Source organism: Babylonia areolata, chromosome 15 (genome assembly GCF_041734735.1).
Source record: "Babylonia areolata isolate BAREFJ2019XMU chromosome 15, ASM4173473v1, whole genome shotgun sequence".
Lineage (NCBI taxonomy): Eukaryota > Metazoa > Mollusca > Gastropoda > Neogastropoda > Buccinidae > Babylonia > Babylonia areolata.
In genome coordinates, this window is record NC_134890.1 from 4,788,410 (window position 1) to 4,813,409 (window position 25,000).

Below are 25,000 nucleotides of genomic sequence, written 5' to 3' on the forward strand. Positions count from 1 at the left end.
GCAGTTTGCATATAATTAGGCTTCATTTTTTAATTTTTTTGTGCCCATCCCAGAGGTGTAATATTGTGTAATATTGTTTTAAACAAGATGACTGGAAAGAACTGAATTTTTCCTATTTTTATGCCAAATTCGGTGTCAACTGACAAAGTATTTGCAGAGAAAATGTCAATGTTAAAGTTTACCACGGACACACAGACACAGACACACACACAGAGAGACAACCGAACACCGGGTTAAAACACAGACTCACTTTGTTTACACAAGTGAGTCAAAAATGGGTGGCGCTGTAGTGTAGCGACACGCTCTCCCTGGGGAGAGCAGCCCGAATTTCACACAGAGAAATCTGTTGTCATAAAAAGAAATACAAATACAATACAAATAAATATGTCAACTTAAATAATCACATAGACATGTACTTATGATTATCAATATTATGTAACATATTAGTAAACAGTACCATTTTTATCATTAGATGTGAAGAAAACACAACATACTTATCAAGCCAAAAAATTGCAAAATATCAATGACAGACCAAAAACTAATGTATACATAATCAAATCTTATTTTCTTTTAAAAAAAAAACATGTTTACAATGAAGTTATATCTGGATAGAACATTAGGACTGGTTGTCCTGTTTGTAACTGTGTGTACTGTGACACAAACAATGTTTAACCCTTAGCATGCCATGAATAAAAACAGCAGGAAGTGGTGTTTCAAGTCACAGATTAATATCCACAACAATAAACCAAATAATGAGAAAATGATCTGGAGATATACCACTTAGGGTCAAAAGAGTACATTTCAAGCCTTTCACATTTATTTCCCTTCTTTTCATGTTGTCAGTGACGTCACTATGACCCTGAATTCTACAGGCACAGCATGGAAGGGGTTAATCCAACAGCCCTGTTTTGAACAGTACTGTACTGTGCTGTGGGGGTTAGGGGGTGCACAGGAGGGGTAGTACTTCTAGAGGGGAGGCTTGTCACGCTCGAGTGGTTTGTCCTCTGTTGGTCCCCACCGGCACCCAGCTCTCACCTATGTGTCCTAGAAGCTACTAGCATGCGGCAGCGCCCAACCCCCGAACAACAGCTTTGACAGGCTGACTAAACAAGGTGAGGGTAGCCAATGGGTCTCAAACCCTTGGTGAGTTAGGGCTTGTCTACCCAAGCATGTGAAGACTGGATCCGGCGGACTCTGCGGAAGAAACCTTCATGGTTCAACGGAGAGGAAGGCGGTTGCAGCAGAGCACTGTGGAGTGCTGAGGGCAGGATGAGGCACATAGGACATCCTGGTCATCCACTGCATCCGTTTCCATCTCCAGTCGTCTTGACCTCGTCTTGCCACTGGATACAGACGGTCTCGGACAAGAGAGTGAGGTCGACGGTGTGCAACTCCTCCTCACTTTTAACAAAGTCATCGCGCAAGTCATCAGTCCTTCCAGGTGTGGATTGGCCTGACCAGTCATCTGCGCACCCACAGAGCCCAACCCACCCACCCCCAGGATGACTAGATGGTCCTCGTCGATCCCGACAGGACGAACCACACTGTGCTGCACTGAGCTGCTCTTGGGTAACCATGCACTGTAATGTACTCAGCTACATATCATACTCTAGATCTCTTTAAAAACTCAGTCAGTGTCATCTTCCACAGTTTCTAGTGTCCAGGTGCCAGTTGCATTGCTTGGTTCTAACTTTTTGACAGTTACACGTGACTAAATGCCTACGTCGACCAGTCAGTTCCATACTACACACAGTTAGTAGCAGGTTACGACCACACTAGACTCTTCCATCTGAGCAATGCTGCTGGCTCCAGACCTTTGGTCCACTTGTAAGCTGGGCTACATATTGCACTCTGGAGCTCTTTAAAAAGTCAGTCAATATCATTTCGGAAGTTTCTAGTGTCCAGACCTTTGGTTCCACTTGTAAGCTTGGCAATGTGGGTCAGTTTGTTTGGTGGTTTCACCCATGCAACAGTGTGTGTGTGTGTGTGTGTGTGTGTGTGTGTGTGTGTGTGTGTGTGTGTGTGTGTCTGTGTGTGTGTGTGTGTGTCTGTGTGTGTCTGTGTGTGTGTGTGTGTGTACTTGTGTGTGTGTGTGTGTGTGTGCTTGTACACATGTTTGTGTGAGTGTGTGTGTGTGTGTGTGTACCCATTTTTGTAAATTGCCAACAGCCAGGCTATTCAGAGAATATGTGTGTGTGTGTGTTGTGTGTGTGTGTGTGTGTGTGTGTGTGTTAGTGTGTGTGTGTGTGTGTGTGTGTGTGTGTGCACATGCCTGCGTGTGCATGTCTCTAACCATTCTTATAAAGTGCCTACAGCCCTGTTTAGTCAGTGTGTGTGTGTGTTTGTGTGTGTGTGTGTGTGCGCGAGTGTGTGTGCATGCATGAGTGTGTGCATGTGTGGTGTGTGTGTGTGCGAGTGCAAGTACATGCGCACACACGTGCGTGCGTGTGTGTACCCATTTCTGTAAAGCATTTCGATCCCTGTTTGCAGAGCAGGCACTGCATGAATTCACATTATCATTATCATCATATCATCAACAAGTTGGGAGACCTGTGGGTCAGAGGCAGGATGGATGTGTCAGCAATGAATCAGGGACACTTCTGACACAGTGTGCAACACAACAGACGTCAGACACAAAGTCAACAGACTTAAGTTTGGATATTTCAAACAGACAAACTCGCACACTGAGAAAGTTGACGGGGGCAATAGCCGAGTGGTTTAAGCACTGGACTTTCAATCTGAGGGTCCCGGGTTCGAATCACTGTAACGGCGCCTGGTGGGTAAAGGGTGGAGATTTTTCCTATCTCCCAGGTCAACATGTGCAGACCTGCCGGTGCCTGAAACCCCTTCGTGTGTATACGCACGCAGAAGATCAAATACACATGTTAAATATCCTGTAACCCATGTCAGTGTTCAGTGGGTTATGGAGACACGCAAATACCCAGCGTGCATGAACCACAACAGTCATCAGCAAGTGGATGTTGGTGGTGTAAGGGAAAGAAGAAGAAGGGTTGTTTGACAGGTAACTGACAGGAGTGGCAGAGTGAGAGAATATTACACTGAAGCCCCGAACAAGCAGACAGGCAAAACTGGTTTGCACCTCATGCACGTCTTCAACAGCTTTAGAAAAGTACACACACCAAAAACATGAGTCAATGAAGCTGTTGAATGAAAAGGGGAGAAATGTATGCGTGCATGTGTGTGTGTGATTCATATATAATGTGTGTGTGTGTGTGTGTGTGTGTGTGTGTGATACTACATGTGTGCGTGCATGTGTGTGTTGTTTTCATGTGCGTGTGTGTGTGTGTGTGTGTGTGTGTGTGTGTGTGCGCGTGTGTGAGAGAGTGTGTATACATGCGTGTGTATATGCACATTGTGTGTGCACACCTGCACAGGCATGCACACATGTGTGTGTGTGTAAAAGTGTGAACTTAAGTAAAGTGCCTGCAGCTTTATTTTGAGAAGGTGTGTGTGTGTGTGTGTGTGTGTGTGTGTGTGTGTGTGTGTGTGTGCGTGCGTGCATGCGTGCGTGTGTGTGCGCGCGCATGCAAACCAGCGTGAGTGTTTGTGCGTGTGCGTGTGTTTGTGTGTGTGTGTATGTGTATAAGTGCATGCATGTGTGCGTGATGTGTGTGTGCTATCTTCTAAATTCACGAAGTAAAGACATGAAGAATTCCTAATTCAGACCTGTATGCACGTTGTGTGTGTGTGTGCATGTATGCATGTCTATGTGTACAAGTGGCGACATAGCATGTGTGTGTGGTATGTGTGCATGTGTGTGTGTGTGTGTGTGTGTGTGTGTTGTGTGTGTGACCATATACATGTGGTTATCAGCCTATAGTTTTGTCTCTGTGTTTGCTTTCAATACACCTCTGACCCCATTTGCTTATTAAGATACAGTTAAACATATAGATAGAGAGAGAGATAGACAGATGTATACTGCTTTGTATAGAATACTACTACATAAATTCTGCTTTCTGTCAGCTTGTAACACTCTCAACCCCAGGCCTGTGGTTTTCACACACGTCACACACAGCCTCTTCTTTCTCAACACATCACACAAGGATGAACAAACAGTAAAGAGGGGCAGCTCACTCTCCCTTCACAAGGTACACAACTCCAAGCCAATGCTGCTCATGCTGCACATTGAGCCAGCACACAGGTAAATAAAAGGAACACCAGAACAAACTTCCTGCACACCTCTGTGTACACACAATGCGCAGCAAGTGCTTGAAATGCCATCAGCCATTCAAAGTATTTCTAGTTCTTTTTATCACAACACATCTCTCTGTGTGAAATGCCATCAGCCATTCAAAGTATTTCTCGTTCTTTTTATCACAACACATCTCTCTGTGTGAAATGCCATCAGCCATTCAAAGTATTTCTAGTTCTTTTTATCACAACACATCTCTCTGTGTGAAATGCCATCAGCCATTCAAAGTATTTCTAGTTCTTTTTATCACAACACATCTCTCTGTGTGAAATGCCATCAGCCATTCAAAGTATTTCTAGTTCTTTTTATCACAACACATTTCTCTGTGTGAAATTCGGGCTGCCCTCCCCAGGGACAGAGTTTCACTTTCTCAAGGAGGCGTCACTGCGTTCGGACAAATCCATACACGCTACACCACATCTGTTGAGCAGATGCCTGACCAGCAGCATAACCCAACGCGCTTAGTCAGGCCTTGAGTGCATGCTTACATATTTGTGTACCTATGAAAGTGGATTTCATTTTACGTAATTTCGCCAGAGGACAACACTCTCGTTGCCATGGGTTCTTTTTCAGTGCGCCAAGTGCGTGCTGCACACGGGACCTCGGTTTATCGTCTCATCCGAAACCCCAGGGACAGAACGTCGCTACACTACAGCGCCACCCCCCCCACCCCACCCCCCTTTTTTTTTTTTTTTCCCTGTGTGCAGTTTTATATGTTTTTCCTATTGAAGTGGATTTTTCTACAGAATTTTGCCAGGAACAACCCTTTTGTTGTCGTGGGTTCTTTTACGTGCGCTAAGTGCATGCTGCACACGGGACCTCGGTTTATCATCTCATCCAAATGACTAGCGTCCAGACCACCACTCAAGGTCTAGTGGAGGGGGAGAAAATACTGGTGGCTGAGCCGTGATTCAAACCAGTGCGCTCAGATTCTCTCATTTCCTATGCGGACACGTTACCTCAATGCCATCACTCCACACATGACAGTTTGTGCTGTACTTGACAGTTTGTGCTGTACTTGACAGTTTGTGCTGTACTTGACAGTTTAATTTGGGAGGCCGCTGTACACATCGTTAGTCATTGCCTGTTTGCTCATCGCAACCTTTCTCTTTGCCTGCATCAACGTATGATCTGACTCAGAGAAGGAACTTTGGTGGCAATGTACAAACAGGAAAAACACCATGACACAGCGACTTTAAGATCCTATGTCCTTGTGGAAGAGGGAGGGTCGAAGCTACTGAAATCATCTGAATCATATTCTGGTTATGTCCTACAGTTCAAAATAACGAGGCTTTGTACCAGTATTTAAAGTTGTGTCTCACACCTTTGATTCATGTGACAACATTTTACAGTTGAAATGGACTGACTGAGCCAATGAGAGAGTAGCGTCGTGTTTACAGGTCACAAGGTCAATACGTGAGAGCCAAGATAACAAAACAACGGCATAGGTCTAAGTGTGGGATTTTGATTGGACAAAATGTGCAATAAGGTAATCTCATATTAAATGAAGTAAAAAAAAATTACCCAGTATTAGTCAGAACATCAATGCAAGCAAAGGTCACTAAAACAACAACAGCAACAACAACAACAAAAAACCCCAGCCAAAGTCAGTCCTGGAGTTTCCACCCCAAGAAAACATGTCAATTTCTTCATAAACATCAGCAGCTTCGTCACTTCAAAATTCTCGTCACTGCAGTCTAAAACTGAGCGACGGATCTTCTGTGCCAGACCTCAGAGCCAAAAACCTCACAACATGCCACAGCTTTGTCACTTCAAAATTCCCATCGATGATCAATTTTTTTTTAACAATGCGGTGGATTCAACTGACGTAAAACTGGCTACAACCCAGCAGGCATTGCCCAAAGGTCAGGATGCCAAAACAGAGCTGGATCGTTAGGAACAGTGAGTGTGTGCACGCCTTGTGGTCCATGACAGCCACTCCAAGTCAAGAGAAAACAAAGGACACAATGGCTGGCATCCTCACCCTCCAGAGGAGGGCTGGGAGGAAGGGGGCGGAGGAGGGGGAAGGGGGGGAGGGGCTGCATTGCAACAGAAGCTCTGTGCTGGTTGGTGATAGGAGGGTGGGGGAAGGATAAGACGGGGATGGAGGGGGGTATTAGACAAATTTGCAGAGAACAGCCACGTTCTCCTGTGTGGCACCCCCACTGACTCTTCACAGAGGTCAGGGAGAAGAAGAAGAAGCCATGTTCGGCTCGTAAACTGGACTGAGTTCAATGAAAGTGAACGAAAAGAAGAGGACACTCACACCTTACTTGCTGAAGAAGTATGTAAATAACAGCCATAAATCAGAAGTCAGTCATAAACACAAGGACCACAGGAGCTGCAACGCAAGACGAACACAAGCACGGAAGAGGCAAAAGGGGAAAGTGAGAACACACAATATGCAACACCACTCTGTTTCCAACAAACATACAGCACACAGTCATCATAATAATAATAATAATGATACATAGTTTTTCTATGGTGCGATATCCAGCATCATTGCTGCTCAAAGCGCCTTACATCATCCAGTAGACTATAAACATGCCTTAAAAAATACATCAACCGCTATCTGACAATGGAAAACATCCAGTGTGTTCATATGAATGAAAAAGCACACATAAGAGATGAATCAGATTATAAAAGCTATGAAGTAAATATGGCTTACATTAAAACAAAAGCATTTCATAGAACACACACGCGCGCACGCACACACACACACACATATAGATGCCCTCCCTTACAGACACACACACACACTCACACACAGACAACACACACACGCTGACATTAAATATCAACTGCACTAAAGACAAAATTGCGTAAGCATTAAGATATTTCTCTAACATAGAATTCTGTTCGGACATACTAACATGCCTACACACTTACACACGCGTACCAGAGCACTGTACCCTCACAAACACACAGACACACACGGACACACACATACACTGGGTTGGCCAACACCCATATGATTTTGCCAAACACACAGCACACATCTGTGATCAGGATAACTGGGTTGGCCAACACCCATATGATTTTGCCAAACACACACACACACACACACACACATATACACTGGGTTGGCCAACATCCATATCATTTTGCCAAACACACAGCACACATCTATGATAAGGATAACTGGGTTGGCCAACACCCATATGATTTTGCCACGCACACAGCACACATCTGTGATCAGGATGAAACAGATGGGCAATGCATGGATGGAAACAGATGTTTACAGCTGTAATGAAAAGCCTGCAGTGATATTTAAGTTCCCTGAACAAGTAAAACTAAATCTCTGAAAAGGAGTTGCAGTTTTTGTCTGATGCATGTATCATAGTGTGCGGACTGACCAACAAACTACATTGTCTCTGCCTTTTAAAAAGAATTTTTTTAAAACCCAGCAGATGTCTGACTTCTGCATAAACCCAATATGCTGGTCAGGTCTTGAGCGTCTACACTAGGTTTGTGAGAAACATTGACATGAAATGAATTAAAATAATTAGACAAACTAAACACATAAATAAAATATGGTATGAGGAAAGATACACTGGACAGAAAACAAATGACTAAAATAATATAAGAACAAAAACTGGTCACCACTCAGCAAATTAGAGCTCAACCACACACACCACAAGCATGCCAACGCACACACAGACACAGACACACATGCCACAAAATGCAACAGATTTACGGTAACTTATAACAGGGAGTTTAAAGCGTTGAAGTCCAGTCTCCTGTCACCAGAAACCATTGATTAGCATTCAGCTTTTATTTGACACTGCATGTCTTGTGATTCAGCTTCCATGTGGCTGGATTTGACAGACGGAAGTTATTTATTTATCGAATAGTTTTTAAAATTTGATTTAGTCTTTACTCTGTGGCTTAATCATTTGCTTTCTACATTGTTGTCTTGAGTGAGTGGCTGTGTGTTCTTTTGAATTCTTTTCTTTTCTTTTGTTTCTATAAGGACATTTAGATACATATACCTTGTGATTCCCAAGCATGCATCACATGTAAGTCATCATTATTAATATTATTACTGATTACCATTTGGGACAGACACCAGCAGAACATAGGGTACTTTGCATTTAAAGCACCCCCACTCCCTGCCCCTTTTATGGGGGGAAGAGGGGAGGGGGGCGGGGGGTGGGGGGGAGGTGGGGGGGGCAGGGCCACCTCTCTGGGTTCAAGGTCAGACTGTGGGGGTCAGCATACCAGGGATTCTGAGCAAACGCTCACTCATGGCTCTGTGTCTCTATCAGCTGGACAACAGAGCTGGCTGTTGCCACACAGATAGCACATACTCCTGTGTGTGTGTGTGTGTGTGTGTCTGTGTGTGTGTGTGTGTGTGTGTGTGTGCGCGCGTGTGCGTGCGTGCGCGCACTGTCCATTTATAAAATTTATTTCTGTATTTATTCCTGTAATTATCAAATTGTATGAGTGGACAGTGCACGTGCGGAGTTTTAAAGTTTATATTGCATTTTTGTTTTAAGCACTGCCAATTGTCATTATGAAACTCTGGCACCCTTCATTGTGGCATGGTGCCAAAAGATGCCAAGTGTTACCATAGGTAATGAACTTTCATACATGTACACACACACACACACACATACATATGTATGATTTACATGATGTATCTATAGTATCAAACATTTATATATATATATATATATATATATATATATATATATATAACAGGAAGCAGACACTCATTAACACCACACCAAACATTAGCACATAACTGTTCAAAGCATTCACTTATAAACATGCAGCTTTCAGATAATGAAATGCACACACACACACACACACACACACACACACACACACACACACACACACAAATCTTAATGCCCACTCACATATATATATATATATATATATATATATATATATATATATATATATATATCTGTAATAGATTGATATGAGAGCTGCATCCCACAGACACATAAAGAATTTCTAAGTTCCTGTATATCTGACCGATGGCAGTAACCTTGACCTAAAACACAGAATAGGTCAGAAAGTAATAAGTAAACCAAAGTCAAGGGTCACAGGGTAGGCACGACTGGCCTACATCACGACTGGCCTACATCACGCACTGACCTACATCATGACTGGCCTACATCATGCTCAACAAGAGAGGGACAGATGGACAGTTTTCAATCACAGAGGGACAGACAGATGGATGTCAATGACAGATGGACAGAGGGACAGACAGATTTCAATCACAGAGGGGCAGACAGATGGATGTGAATGACCGATGGACAGAGGGACAGACAGACAGATTTCAATCACAGAGGGACAGACAGATGGATGTCAATGACCGATGGACAGAGGGACAGACAGACAGATTTCAATCACAGAGGGACAGAGGGACAGACAGATGGCCAATATAACCTAACGAACCAGCAGTGGTAACAGATGTTACCAAACAGTGGGCGTAGCTTTAACACATGTATGGATATACATCACATTCAACAATAGATGCACCAGAACCCATCTTCTCCCAATCAAGTTATACACACTTCACAATAAAACTCTTCATATCAGCTGGTATGTTGTTGTTTTTTTTATTTAAAAAAATGTTCACTATTCTCTCACCGAATACACAAAAGAACGCACCACGAACAGCTTGAAAATTATGTTAGAAAATTTTAGTGTTTAATCAAACTGTTCTGAAAATCAGTGTTTTTAAATCAAGCTGTTTCAAAAATCAGTGTTTAATTAAGCTGTTTTAAAAAGAATGCATCATAAATAGCTTGAAAAATATGTTTTAAAAATCAGAGTTTAATCAAGCTGTTTTCAAAATCAATTTTCAATCAAGCTCTTTTAAAAATCGTTGTTTCAGCAAAAAATTCAATTATTCAGCAGTTAATAAACAGCTGTGGATTTTTCTTGGAAAAAAATATACTGTAAGAAAGCACCTCGGGTGTTCTGAGTGGTGCTCATTACAATGGATGCAAACAACACTTTTAGCAGAAAATTCAGCATTTATTTATTTATTTATTCAGACTTCTTGCTATAGCGCATATTCTTGAAGCTCTATGCGCTTTACAATAGCACTAAAAACATTCACTCAAACATCCCCACACAAACATATGCATATAATTTGAAATATAGGCGAGAGAGAAAAATTAAAATAGGTCATGTCAGTTGATTAAATCAAGAAATGCAACAGGTATTCAAAAAAAAAAAAAAAAAAAAAAAAAAAAAAAAAAAAAAACACACCCTGCATTACACACACAGATCAAAACTAGAAAGATGAAACAAATGTTCACACACACACACACACACACACACACACACGAATGACCAACAATTGAAATACACAGGCTACAACATCACATGATATAGCAATATTCATCAAACATTTCAAGTAAAAATGTATGTACATCATTACATTTAAGAAATTAAACCTGAAAATGTAAAAATGTACGTATTGTTAAAAAAAACAACAACAAACAAACAAACAAACAAAAACAAAACAAAAAAACAAAAAAAAACAAACTCACACCTCCACCACGTCCACATACACTAGCACACACACACACACACACACACACACATACACACGCACACATCATCAACAACAACAAAAGCACAACAGATGGACAACTGAGTAAACAAACTACAACATTACTTCATAAAACAGTTCGTGTTAAAATCTCTCACATAGATGTTTATACATTAAAAAACACAACAACACACACACACGCGCGCACGCACACACACACACACACACACACACACACACGTACCAACTCACCCACCCGCACACCCGCAACACACAGACACAAGCTCGCGCGAGTGGACGTGCAAACACCTGCCACCACCTCTCCCCCCTTGTCCCCCCCCCCCCCCCCCCCCAACCCTCCCCCCACACACACAACACAACACAACCACACACCTCTATTTCATTTCAATTTCATACAACATTGTATGGCTGTCTGAACAGGTGTGTCTTCAGGGCAGTTTTAAACTGTGAGGGGGTTTCAGAGTAACGAGTTGTGAGTGGAAGCTGGTTCCAAACAGTTGTCGCAAAGTGAGAAAAGATCGCTTGCCATAAGTCTTTGTTTTGATTCGAGGGACAGTAAAGGTTCTATAATTAATTTCACCATCGCCAAAAATTCAAAATTCATTTCACCAAGCCCCCAAGAACTTGAAGAAGAAACATGTGCAGGCTCCAAAATGGTCCTTAACTTTTTGTGAAATCCATATGCATAGTCCTTAACTTTTTTTGTGAACCCTGTACACCCCATACAGCGTGACAGCATGGAAGACGGTGAAAAAATGTGTGGCAGATCTGACAGACTGGGGCAAGAGGGTGGAGAGTTATGTCAAAATGACTGAAGAGAGAGGGCGGAGAGTTATGTCAAAATGACTGAAGAGAGAGGGTGGAGAGAGAGGGTGGAGAGTTATGTCAAAATGACTGAAGAGAGAGGGTGGAGAGTTAAGGGAAAATGACTGAAGAGAGAGAGGGTGGAGAGTTAAGGGAAATGACTGAAGAGAGAGAGGGTGGAGAGTTAAGGGAAAATGACTGAAGAGAGAGAGGGTGGAGAGTTAAGGGAAAATGACTGAAGAGAGAGATGGTGGAGAGTTATGTCAAAATGACTGAAGAGAGAGAGGGTGGAGAGTTAAGGGAAAATGACTGAAGAGAGAGAGGGTGGAGAGTTAAGGGAAAATGACTGAAGAGAGAGGGTGGAGAGAGAGGGTGGAGAGTTAAGGGAAAATGACTGAAGAGAGAGAGGGGGAGAGTTAAGGGAAAATGACTGAAGAGAGAGGGTGGAGAGTTAAGGGAAAATGACTGAAGAGAGAGGGTGGAGAGTTAAGGGAAAATGACTGAAGAGAGAGAGGGTGGAGAGTTAAGGGAAAATGACTGAAGAGAGAGGGCGGAGAGTTAAGGGAAAATGACTGAAGAGAGAGGGTGGAGAGAGAGGGTGGAGAGTTAGAGAAAATGACTGAAGAGAGAGAGGGTGGAGAGTTATGTCAAAATGACTGAAGAGAGAGGGTGGAGAGTTAAGGGAAAATGACTGAAGAGAGAGGGTGGAGAGTTAAGGGAAAATGACTGAAGAGAGAGAGGGTGGAGAGTTAAGGGAAAATGACTGAAGAGAGAGGGTGGAGAGTTAAGGGAAAATGACTGAAGAGAGAGAGGGTGGAGAGTTAAGGGAAAATGACTGAAGAGAGAGGGTGGAGAGAGAGGGTGGAGAGTTAAGGGAAAATGACTGAAGAGAGAGAGGGTGGAGAGTTAAGTCAAAATGACTGAAGAGAGAGGGTGGAGAGTTAAGTCAAAATGACTGAAGAGAGAGGGTGGAGAGTTATGTCAAAATGACTGAAGAGAGAGGGTGGAGAGTGACTGAAGAGAGAGGGTGGAGAGTTAAGTCAAAATGACTGAAGAGAGAGAGTGGAGAGTGACTGAAGAGAGAGAGTGGAGAGTGACTGAAGAGAGAGGGCGGATAGTTAAGTCAAAATGACTGAAGAGAGAGAGTGGAGAGTTAAGGGAAAATGACTGAAGAGAGAGAGTGGACAGTGACTGAAGAGAAAGGGTGGAGAGTTAAGGGGAAATGACTGAAGAGAGAGGGTGGAGAGTTATGTCAAAATGACTGAAGAGAGAGGGCGGAGAGGTAAGTCAAAATGACTGAAGAGAGAGAGAGTGGAGAGTGACTGAAGAGAGAGGGTGGAGAGTTAAAGGAAAATGACTGATAGAGAGAGGGCGGAGAGTTAAGGGAAAATGACTGAAGAGAGAAGTCGAAGAGTTTAGGGCAAAATGACCAGAAGGCCACAGCCCTGCGACACAGCTGTTGTTGACCCGGAGGGGAAAGGGAAAGAACGTGAAAGATACACACTGTTGTTGCCTGGATACCACACACGTGGACCCTCGTAAAACAAAGCTCCCCTCCTGTGAAGCTGATAGCTCTCTCTCTCTTCTCTCTCTTTACACCTGGCTGCTTCTCAACTTCAATAAATTTATGGCTCCTCTCTCTTTCTGTCTCGTGGCGGTGTGTGTGTGTGTGTGTGTGTGTATGGTGTCTGTGCGTCTATGTGTGTCTGTGAGTGTATCTGTGTCTCTGTGTGTGCATGTGTGGGTTTCTTTCTTGATGTGTATGTGTGTGTGTGTCTGTGTCTGTGTGTGTATGTGTGTTTACATGTGACAATGTGTGCATATGTGGGTTTGTTTGGGTTTTTTTGTTGGTTTGTGTGTGTGTGTGTGTGTGTGTGTGTCTGTGTGTGTCTTGCATGCCGGTATGCTACCAATCATTGAATCATTATGGCATATCCGCCATGTGACAGTGGCCATGATGTTTTGCACAATACCAGCAGTTCAGTAGAACAGACCATTCACTTCTAAAACCCACTGCTGACAATAAAATCTATGAATGCTGCAAGAAACATAATTCATGGATCCAGAATTTATTTTTTTTGTGTGCGTGTCTCTGGACCTCTCTTTTTTCCCCCTCACCACACGAAGGACGTTTTTCAAAAAAAGCAAAGTTCAGAACAGAAGGCGGATTTAATCAATCATAATTTTCAGGGCTTTTGCTCTCTTTGCTCTTTCACACACACACACACACACACACACACACACACACACATACACACACACACACACACACACACACACACACACACACACACACACACACACACACACACACACACACACACACACACACACACACACACACACACACACACACACACACACAGTGACCACACCCTAAATTGCTGCGGTTGCCAAAGTGCAGAGAAAGTCCTCAAAATGAGCAACAAACAAGCTCCCTCATTTCTGCCCCCAGTTATTGAATAAATGCTTTTTACAAGTCAGAGGATTCTGGAATTTTTTCTCTGCACATGGATACACCCACACTTAAAAAAATTTTTTTTTTAATATTGCATGTATACACAGGTTCCAAGTTAAATTAAAAAGTTTAATGCCCTCTCTCTTTTTTATTTTATTTATATTTATTTTTTATATCAAAGCATCTAGCTCTATATTCTAATTTGTACTAGTGGTAAGCAACTCTCAGTCTCTCTCACTCTTGTAGGTCTACACAGACACACAGTGGTGACATACACGCATGAACGCATGCACATTTAAGCACTCTGTCAAATGGGCATAAAGAGAAAATACTATACAAACAATTATCCATCAATCAATTTCACAATGGTGCAGATTGCTTTAAGTCTTCAATACAGCGTAGATTTCCAACAAGAACTGAAGTCAAGGATTTATACCCAAAGGAAACGGGGTTTGTAACTGGAATTACACATAAAAATGACAGATTTTCCATTGTTCACTATTAGACTGATAACTCTTCACATTTTGAATAAGACTGAATGCTTTCAGGACAATATTTTGTAAAAATGTTTATTCTGGCTGTTGTGAATAGATCACAATAAACTATATTTTATTTCAGTGTCAAATGATAGTTTCCTCCCAAACTGGCCAAAGTCATACAAAATTTCAGCACAAAACATGAAATAATCTCCAACCAGTCATTTATATTCAAAAAGTGCCGAGTCCCTGCTGTATAGTCCAACTGGAGTGTTTCTGTAACCTGACCATCTACATCACATGACTGCCCACCTCCCCTGTTTTCATGTTGTTAGTTGATGTTATATTTAAATTATTCATGGACTGTTGATAAACTCGTCAAAGAATACCAAAAAGAACAGGTACAAGGCCATCACACCATCGATCGCCTCAAAGAAATAAAAGCAGAGAGAGGGAGCGGCCGAAAGTCTAACATGAAAGGTAGAGCACGATGCTTTGCAAATCAAACAAATATCGGCATCATTTCCAAACCAACATTGCGCAAATTTCTTCAAAACGGAACAGAGTCTCTGTGGGCCTTTCCAAATACAATAGACTGAGCAACACACTAGACGCCACGTTCTTGGCATCAGAGATCTTTTCCCATCCCTCTTGGCAGCCTCTGTGCGTGTGCGTGTGTGGATGTGTGTGTTTGTGTGGATGTGTGGGTCTGTGTTTTTGAGTGCGTTTGTGAATGCGCGAGAGTGTAAGTGTACACAAGTGTCAGGAGAGATCTGTGTACGGGTGTGTGTGTGTGTGTATATATATATATATATATATATATATATATATATATATATCTTTGTATATATGTGTGGGGTTTGGGGGTGGGAGATATGGGCGTATATGTGTGTGCTTGTACAAGTAAGTGTTCATCTCTGTGAGTGTGTGTTTGCGTGCGTGTGTGTGTGTGTGTGTGTGTGTGCCGTGGAAGCTGCGATACGTAGGCTAGAAATGAGTGTGTGGAGGAGGGGGTTGGAGGAGGTGCAAGGTAATGTGTGTGTGTGTGTGTGTGTGTGTGTTGGAGCTCATGTACGTTTATATGTATTTGACTGTACTTTCATATCTGTGAAACTGCATGTTTGGTGCATTTCTGTTATGCATGTGTGGGTGTATGTGTGAATGTGTGTCGTCATATTTTACATTCATTCGCTTAATTATCACCATTGTTGTCTTATTTATTTATTTATTTATTTTTTATTATTATCATTTTATTAGTATTACTATTATTATTACTACTACCTTTTTCTATATTATAATTATTATTTATTTATTTATTTATTTATTTATTTATGTAAGCTTATCTATTATTTATTCCCCCCCCCCCCCCTTTTTTTTTTTTTTTTTTTTTTTTTTTTTTTTTTTTTTCTCAAGGCCTGACTAAGCGCGTTGGGTTACGCTGCTGGTCAGGCATCTGCTTGGCAGATGTGGTGTAGCGTATATGGTTTGTCCGAGCGCAGTGACGCCTCCTTGAGCAACTGAAACTGAAACTGAAACTGATAAACTCGATTGCAATGTTCTAATCTTCTTTTTTTTTATACCCCCACCTCCCAACCTCCTTTTCATCCACACACACACATATCACACACACATATCACACACACACACACACACACACACACACACACACACACACACACAGAGTACACATCTAAAATGAAACCAAAACCCATTAAATTCCAGAACAAAACATAGGCACAGACAGAGAGAATGCTTATGTACCTCAAACGTTAATTTTTTTCCTTCTCTGAAGAGTATGTAAATAATATAATCAACTGTGATGTGTGTGCATGTGTGTGTGTGTGTGTGTGTGTGTGTATATATATGTGTGTGTGTGTGTGTGTGTGTGTGTGTGTGTGTGTGTGTGTGTGTGTGAGAGAGAGAGAGTGTGTGTGTATGTGTGTGATACAGATCATTCATACAGATTATAGAACTTTAAATATGATCATCAATGCTTGTTCTTCATCAAAACAGTCCTGAGCATTGCTTGCAGAGCCAATTTAAGGTATGGGGCTTTGACACTGATGGTGCCCTATGATCAAGAATGGCTTAGCTTTTTTTTGCTTTTTTGTTGTTGTTGTTGTCTTTTTTGACTCACTTGTGTTAACAAAGTGAGTCTATGTTTTAACCCGGTGTTCAGTGTTCAGTTGTCTGTGTGTGTGTGTGTGTGTGTGTGTGTGTCTGTGTCTGTGTGTCTCTGTGTCCGTGGTAAACTTTAACATTGACATTTTCTCTGCAAATACTTTGTCAGTTGACACCAAATTAGGCACAAAAATAGGAAAAATTCAGTTCTTTTCAGTCATCTTGTTTAAAACAATATTACACCTCTGGGAATGGCACAAAAATTTTTTTTAAAAGAAGCCTAATTATATGCAAACTGCATTTACTGTTATATTTATATTTTTTGTATTCTCTAAACTTGGCACTTTGATCTGATATTCTGACCCAACAACAAGAGCAGTCATTATTATCATTTTTTGTTCAAACAGGAACTTCTTTTGCTAAGCATGGAAGTTTTATTTATTTTGCAAACATTTTGGTGCAGATAGTAAAAAAGGGAAATTACTCTGTAATTAATGCTAGGGGACTTAATTTGCTTTAAACTGATCTTTCTCATCTTAAACAATACATTCTGAAATTATACTCAATACATAAAAAGCTTGTGTGTTTTACTCTCAGTCACAAGTGAGTCTTTAAGGCCTTGCCTCTCTTGTTTGTCAATGGCATCACTTCCACACCACTTGTTCTGAGTCCCCCATACATGGCCACACCTGTATTCATATTTATCACAGTCCCGGCATCGACAGTACACTGAGGAAACTCACGATGTTAAGGTCACCGGGCGGGCACACATCAGAGAAGACCCTGCATAGCTGCTGAGCTGCGTCAGTGCTGTTAAGTGCTGCCTGTTCTGATTCAGTGTACCAAGGACACCACCCAAAGAGGCCCCTACTGATGACGATGATCACTCAGTCGCAGAGCCAAAGTGAGTGAGTGTCTCCACAAGAGTGACACCATCACCACAGTACCCCAACAACAGTCCCCCATGAATCTGCTGACACCAAAGCCCTCGACAGGAACTCACCCCAAGCATGACAGTGGAAGAGAATCAAAACTGAGGTCACCATGAGAGCTGGGTGTGAAAGGCCACAGAAATTTGGACAATGTTTGTTTTTTTTGGTTTTTTTTTATACTGATGATAAATGATGATTATGATGATGCCATGGAGGTCCATTTAGATATATGGGACAACGGGCGCAACAGCCGAGTGGTTAAAGTATTGGACTTTCAATCTGATGGTCCCGGGTTTGAATCTCGGTAATGGCACCTGGTGGGTAAAGGGTGGAGATTTTTCCAATCTCCCAGGTCAACATATGTGCAGACCCCCTTCGTGTGTATACGCAAACAGAAGATCAAGATCCTGTAATCCATGTCAGCGTTCAGTAGGTTATGGAAACAAGGACATACCCAGCATGCACACGCCTGGAAACAGAGTATGGATGCCTACATGTTGGGGTAAAGACAGCCATGCACATAAAAGCCCACTTGTATAACGTGAGTGAACGTTGGAGCTGCAGCCCACAAACAAAGAAGAAGAAGAAGATATATGGGACTAGGTGACAAGGCTGTACTCTACACTTTCTTTCATAATGATATCCCTTCATTAACCAAGCCTGAGAGAAATACAGACATCTACAGTGTTGGTCAGGAACTTTGAGCAACACACCCAGATGCATCTGTGAAGTGGGTGATGCTCGACCTTGTGGTCCAAGTCTTCCCATTCCTAATATACCCAACAGCACACTGAACTCTGGGTTGGAGCCAGACACAGGCTGAAAAACCCACCACCTCTCTGAGAATCAAACCCACTGTCTCCCTGCAGTCAGTCTGCGAAGCTAACCACTTCATCACAGCAGCTGGTGACTTTATGGTCATTATAATCACTGGTTGTCACCTGCTCACTTACATGGCGGACTTTACAACAACAAAAAATCAGTGTATGAGTCATGTTCTTGAGCCCTACACACACTGCATACATACACACACACACACACACACACACATACAATGATACACACACAAACACATGGACAAATACACACACGTGCACAAAACACACACAGAGGCACACGTACACACCATCAAGCTCAATATTAAGGAGGGGAAGAAGGGAGTCAGGCCGCACGCCAGCAGGCCACCATCATGTGGTACGCTACTGCTTGTGGAGAAAGGGAGAGGCGTTCACTACATAACAAGTGCCTTCCTTGCACTTGATATCTAGTGAGCACCCACCTACCTCTCTCTCTCCGAGCCTCTCAAATTGAGCTGGTAATTCCATTGCAGTTGATAATTACACTGGTTTTAATGTATACAACTTTTCCCCAACAACAAACCATGGATCTCAAAGTCTCTCAAAACCATTTTAAACGAGAAAAAGGTAGCATTTCAGTCAGGGAACAAGAAGGATAGGAAACTGATACAAAAGAAGCTTAGAGGAGAATTACGAAGGGGACAGAGGGAATTCAAATCAAAAGTAGAGCAACAGTTTCAGATGGCAGATGCATGGGATGGGTTAAAAATTATCACTGGAGAAATGAAAAGGAAAACAGTAGCTTGTGAAATGAAAAGGGATGAACAGCTTGATTTTTCAAACAAACTGAATGATTTCTACTGTCGCTTTGAAAGGAATGATCTGGGAAGGGAACTGGATAGTGTTATATCACAGTTGCAGGAAAAGAGATGTAATAATTAATTGGAATGTTTTAAAAGTGAAAATGTGAAATGCTTTTATCTGAGAACATATGTTTATTACTCTTGTTTAATTAAGTAATCCGCGTGTGTGGGGTGGGTGGGGGGTGGGTGGGTGCGGGTGTGTGCTGTTTATCTGGTTGTGGCTTTCCGCAATTTATCTTTATTCTTATCTTATCTGTCTAGTATAATCAATGTGCAATATAGTAGGCTATGCTTATAATTATATTCAAAATAATGTTTCTTTATTCTTTCTGTTTTTACATTAAGAATACTAGTTATTACCTGCAGTGTGTGGATGTATGTTTGAAACGGTGTATGTGATATTTTTTACAATTGTGTCTTCGTAATATTCGTAAAAGCTGTTGTTGACTTTTACAGTTATGGTCCCCATGTTGTTTACTTGTCTATGTTGTGATAATGCACCTGACCAAATTTCTCCAGTTGGAGATAATAAAGTTATTCTTATTCTTATACAAACAACTGGATGAGAGAGAGAGAGAGAGAGAGAGAGAGAGAGAGAGAGAGAGAGAGAGAGAGAGAGAGAGAGATGATGATGATGATGATGATGATGATGATGTCTTATTGAAGAAACACATAAGGTTCAAGGTTGTTCATTGCTGGCAATTCCATTGTAGTTGATAATTACATTGGTTTTAATGTATACAAACAACTGGAAGAGAGACAGAAAGAGAGAGAGGGAGGGAGAGAGACAGAGACAGACAGACAGAGAGAGAGAGAGAGAGATTCAAAAAGATTCAAGATTCAAAAGCTTTATTACTCAAAGATAAAGATTTTAGGCATTGCCTAGTCTTCCAATCTGTCCTTGTGACAACAAAAACAGTAACGATAAGACACAACAACAATAATAATAATGGTAAATACTACTATTACAACTACTACTACTACTGACCACTACTACTACCACCACCACCCCTACTACTAATGATAATAATGATAATCAACACACCATTGTCATCATAATAAAAAAAAAATGGCAGAGGGAACACAGTCACACTCACACCCATCCATCCCCCCCCTCCCCCACACATATATGCACACACTCATCCCCAAACACACACACCCTTATGCACATACATATATGCACATGCATACATATGTCTACATGAACATACATGTATGTATACATATGCATATATAAACATAATTAGGTATCAAATCATATTGTAGTACAATACAAATCATATTGTAGTACATTAGCAGATGTTGAAAAAATTTAAAGAAAAAAATCAATATTGAAAGGCATGAGGTAAAGGGGTTATTAAGACTGTCTAATTAATCACCACACAGAACACAGGAAAGAGGCCTGACTGAAATGAGAAATAGATAAAGAGAACAGAGAATCATAGCTATGTCACTGTACATATAAAACAGTGATGACAGTTCTGATGCTGATGTGGCAGGCAATAACATCCAATCAATGGCGTGCACATAATACATGAAAATCACAAAAAAATTTTAAAAATAAGATGAAATACTTTAGTGTATGTAAAGGAATAGACAACACAATATACATTTCACAAAAAGGGCATGATGTTTTTAGGCTGGTTATATTTTTTCGGGGGGAGGGGGGCGGCTACTGTTTGTGGCGCAGAAGTTTTTGTATCCTTGATTTGAAGAACGATAATGAATCGCACGTCTTGATGAACACAGGAAAAGAGTTCCAAACAGAGAGAAAGAGATACTTGAGAGAAAGAGTGTGTGTGAGAGAGACAGAAAGAGTGTGAGATAGAGAGAGTGTGTGTGAGAAAGAGAGAGAGGGAGGGAGAGAGAGAGTGTGTGTGTGTGAGAGAGAGAGGGAGAGAGAGAGAAGATAGAAAGAGAGAGAGTGTGGGAGAGAGAGAAAGAGAGAGTGTGTGTGTGAGAGAGAGAGAGAGGGGGGAGAGAGAGAGGGAGAGAGAGAGAGAGTGGTTACTCAGCTGTAAAATGTTAACTGCGACGAAGACTGACAGGAGGGAGAGGGTTAAAGACAGAGAAAGAGATAGATCCATAAAGATGATGGCACACACACACACACACACACACACACACACACACACACACACCACACTCACACACACACACACTGCTATTGCAGAAGGTTTGCTGCATAGTCCAATTGGACATTTGTTATAGTTGTTACAGTTGTTTGATGTTAGCGTTTCCTTCTATATTGTGCCTATGTCTCCCGTTTTTAATGCTTTATTTTTTCCAGTGCTCTCTATCTTTCCCCACCACACACACACACACACACACATATGCGCATGCACGCGCACACACACATACACACACACCATTTTTCCCCCTCTGCCCAATACCGTTCCCTCCACCACCACCCCCCCCGCACCCCCCCACACCCTTTTTTTTTTCCCCGTCTAATATCACTTAAAGTGGAAGACGTTAAACTGAAGACTACTGCACGCACACACACACACACACACACACAAACACACACTGTTTTGGGCTCTCTTTTTTTCTCTCTCTCTTTTGTGAGGCCTCCAAAGAACTTATATTTTTTTCCCACTTTTTCCTTTTTTTTCACACACACACACTGACACTGTTTTTGGTGTTTTTTGTTGGGCCAGGATCCAGTCTCCTCTTTTCTTCCCCATTTTCTGTTTTTTCCCTCTACTTTGTTTTCTGATTTTCTGGTTTTTTGTTTGTTTTTTCTTTTGTTTTCTTTTTCTTCTTTTTTGCTGAATAATAAAAAAAAAAGTCTTCTTTCCTTTATTCTCCATTTACACCCATTCAAGCGCAGTTCTTTGGCTGTCTTTGCACTAATGGACAACTTATGTTGACTTCAGTGTACCGTTTGCTGCATTAACTTTGTTTGAGACAACTGTCTGTTGCTTTACTATCATTATTCTTATCATTAATCTATTATCATTATTATCGTTGATAATAATAATATTAACATTATTATCATTATCAGTCTTTATCATTATCATGATTATGGTCAAGAATAAGAGAGAGAGAGAGAGAGAGAGAGAGAGAGAGAGAGAGAGAGAGAGAGAGAGAGATGTCAAAAATAAAAAAACTTTTGCTTTTTTCTAACAATAAGTACTCTTTCCTGTCCCTATTGTTGCAGTTTATTGCTGTCAGGAAATAAGTTGTACAGAATTTTCATTGCTAAAGAAGGTAGATTACCGCCCTTGAGATGACGCAATTCTCAGTTGACGTAACTCAAAGTTCCAATGGCATGACTCATTCTGCGCGGGGTGGTTCAGGGCTAATTTGCGCTTGAATATATATACTATATAATCTATAAAATATGTATCTAAATTAATAAATTTTATGTGCTCTGGAGTGTAAATAGTTTAATGAACCGTCCTGGCTTTAAAAAAGTATATCCTTCAGTCAGCGATTTTGGGTAAATTCGATAATTGTTGATAAAGCTGGAACCTTTAACACCTATGTTATTGAAATGGGAGCGAGCGAATGTAAGCGCTTGAATTATTGGATTTTGTGGGGGACATGTGGTTTGAGTTGACCAATCAGAAGAAACCCACGCGCACAGAGCGCGTGAATTGGGCTGTGTAAGGGAGTCGATCATAGAACAGCGAAGAGGAAAGACGTATGAAGGCTTGACGGTTGAAGAAGACCGGTTTATAGCGCCCCAGAGAGTAGGGCATTTGTGATGTTGGAGATGCAGACTGGACAGTCTACACGGTTCCGGAGTGGAGCCAAGTCTTTGGTATAAGGTCAGCTGTGGAGGGTTGACTAGGAACAGCCTCATCGTGTACGTCAGCTCCTTGGAGAAGGAGTAGCTGTTCAGAGGCAAGGAGGTCAGCAGGGAGAGTTGGCCAGTAGTGCCTCGACGACGTCCGCCAGGCTGGAACTGTCCCTAGTGGGCAGTGCGACCACTGCTAGGAGCTGTAGTGGGTGCCGGGGTGTGGAGGTACTGTGTAGTGCCGGGTTTTGTGTTGTTCAGAGGCGTGGTGGAGCGCCCAAATTGTCCATGAGTGTAGGCACTGTGTAGTGTCCTGTTGTGTGGTGTAAAAGCGCGGAGTAGCGCTGGTGTGCTGCCGAGAGTGTAGCAGAAATCTGTGACTAGTGTGAGAGGCTGTTCTACGTGGAGGATTCTTGTGGACTTCTCGACTGCTTCTCGAACAATAAGTGTTATGTGAACTGTACAGGATTCTTTGGACTTTCTCAACTGCTCTTCGGACTAAAGGTCCTTGCTGTTGTGTGAGTGATAGACGGTGTAACCTTCTAATAACTGTTAAATTGTGAAGACTGTGAATAAAAGAAAAACAGTTAGAATAAATCTGTAAATTAATGTGAGTATTATGACATGAACCAATTTGTATTATCAGTATTTTTATGTGTTAATAAAAATTGGTGGCAGATAACAGGAGTTAGATCTATTATATTTGTGTAAAGTCCCTGGTTAAGAACGCGCGAGTCTGAGCGAGAATTGTGTTATATTGTGTGTTGTCACATAGCCTTTTCTCCCTCAACCATCTCTTCACAATTGCTGAACAATGATGATCCATTTTGCTGGAAAAGTCCGGCAGTGAAATGTACCCTGCCTGCCTCTCTTAAGATGGAGATCAGCTGCTGCGCATGGCGGCTTGTTTATACATAAATTTTATATTATCATGGCTGCCACTCCATATTTTGTTCAGTGGTATACATACACACACACACACACACACTTAAAGCTGACAAAAGTACTACAGCTGCAAAGACATTATATATAGTACATAAATAAATAAAATATTATTATTATTATTATTATTTTATGTATTTATCTTTTTTTTTATTATTATTATTTTTTTTTTTATTATTCTTTTTTTTCTCAAGGCCTGACTAAGCGCGTTGGGTTACGCTGCTGGTCAGGCATCTGCTTGGCAGATGTGGTGTAGCGTATATGGATTTGACCAAACGCAGTGATGCCTCCTTGAACTACTGATACTGATACTGACAGTACATGTATGTACTGAAGAGTAAAAGAGAAAAGAGTAAAAGTACCGCGAAAGAAATTTTTATGGCTTGAATCGTGGAAGAGGGGGTTTGAGGGGATGGGGTGGCAATGAAATAAATAAAATCAAAGAGACCTGAAGAAAAAAAACCCAAAAAAACCAGTGAACAGTTCTGTGGGGAAGGCAGTGTTTGCAAACAAAACAAGCAATGGCCATTTCTTCCCTTAAGGACGGACTCACTTGACATGCAGTCCATGCTTCCCAGCTGTAAAGATCGGTCTAAGACATGTATAAAGTAATAACATAAAAACAAACCTGAGGTGACAACCTCCTAATCCATGTTCAGTCATTTCGGAGATATCTCAGCTGAAAATCTTCATGAGTAACTAGCTGAGTGGAAAAGGAACTTGTAAGTTGAAAATATAACAGCATAAACACAGTTATGACATTTATATTATATAATTATCAAGAAAAAAAGCAATGAAAGTCTTTTAAATTAAAAGCAAACAGATAATGAGATACTGATTCGGGTGAAAAGAAAAAAAAAAACCACAACTTTTTTCTAGTTAACATTTTTCTGATAAAACTTAATCAAAACAGTGTAATTAAAGATTTACTTACCAACAGTCTCTCCAATCATAAACATCACACACAGCACCAGTACAGTCAATAGTTGCCGTCGTGCCAGTTTATCATTCATGGTGAATCGGTTGGTTGCTGAATGACAGTGTATCTCTTCTGCCACCATCTGGTGTTGATCCTCTTCATTTATTGTGCCCCTGACCCTGCCGTGTG

General features: G+C 41.5%; 1 protein-coding gene across 1 annotated transcript in view; it reads right to left on the reverse strand.

Annotated features, from left to right (window-relative positions):
- Positions 1-25,000, reverse strand: part of LOC143290147 (proton-coupled zinc antiporter SLC30A2-like) — a 76,195-nt gene that overhangs the window by 50,327 nt on the left and 868 nt on the right. Inside the window, exon 1 of the mRNA XM_076599448.1 lies at positions 24,827-25,000. This exon is cut by the window's right edge and continues 868 nt beyond it. Within this exon, the coding sequence (XP_076455563.1) occupies positions 24,827-25,000 (174 nt within the window). The remainder of the gene's footprint in view (positions 1-24,826) is intronic.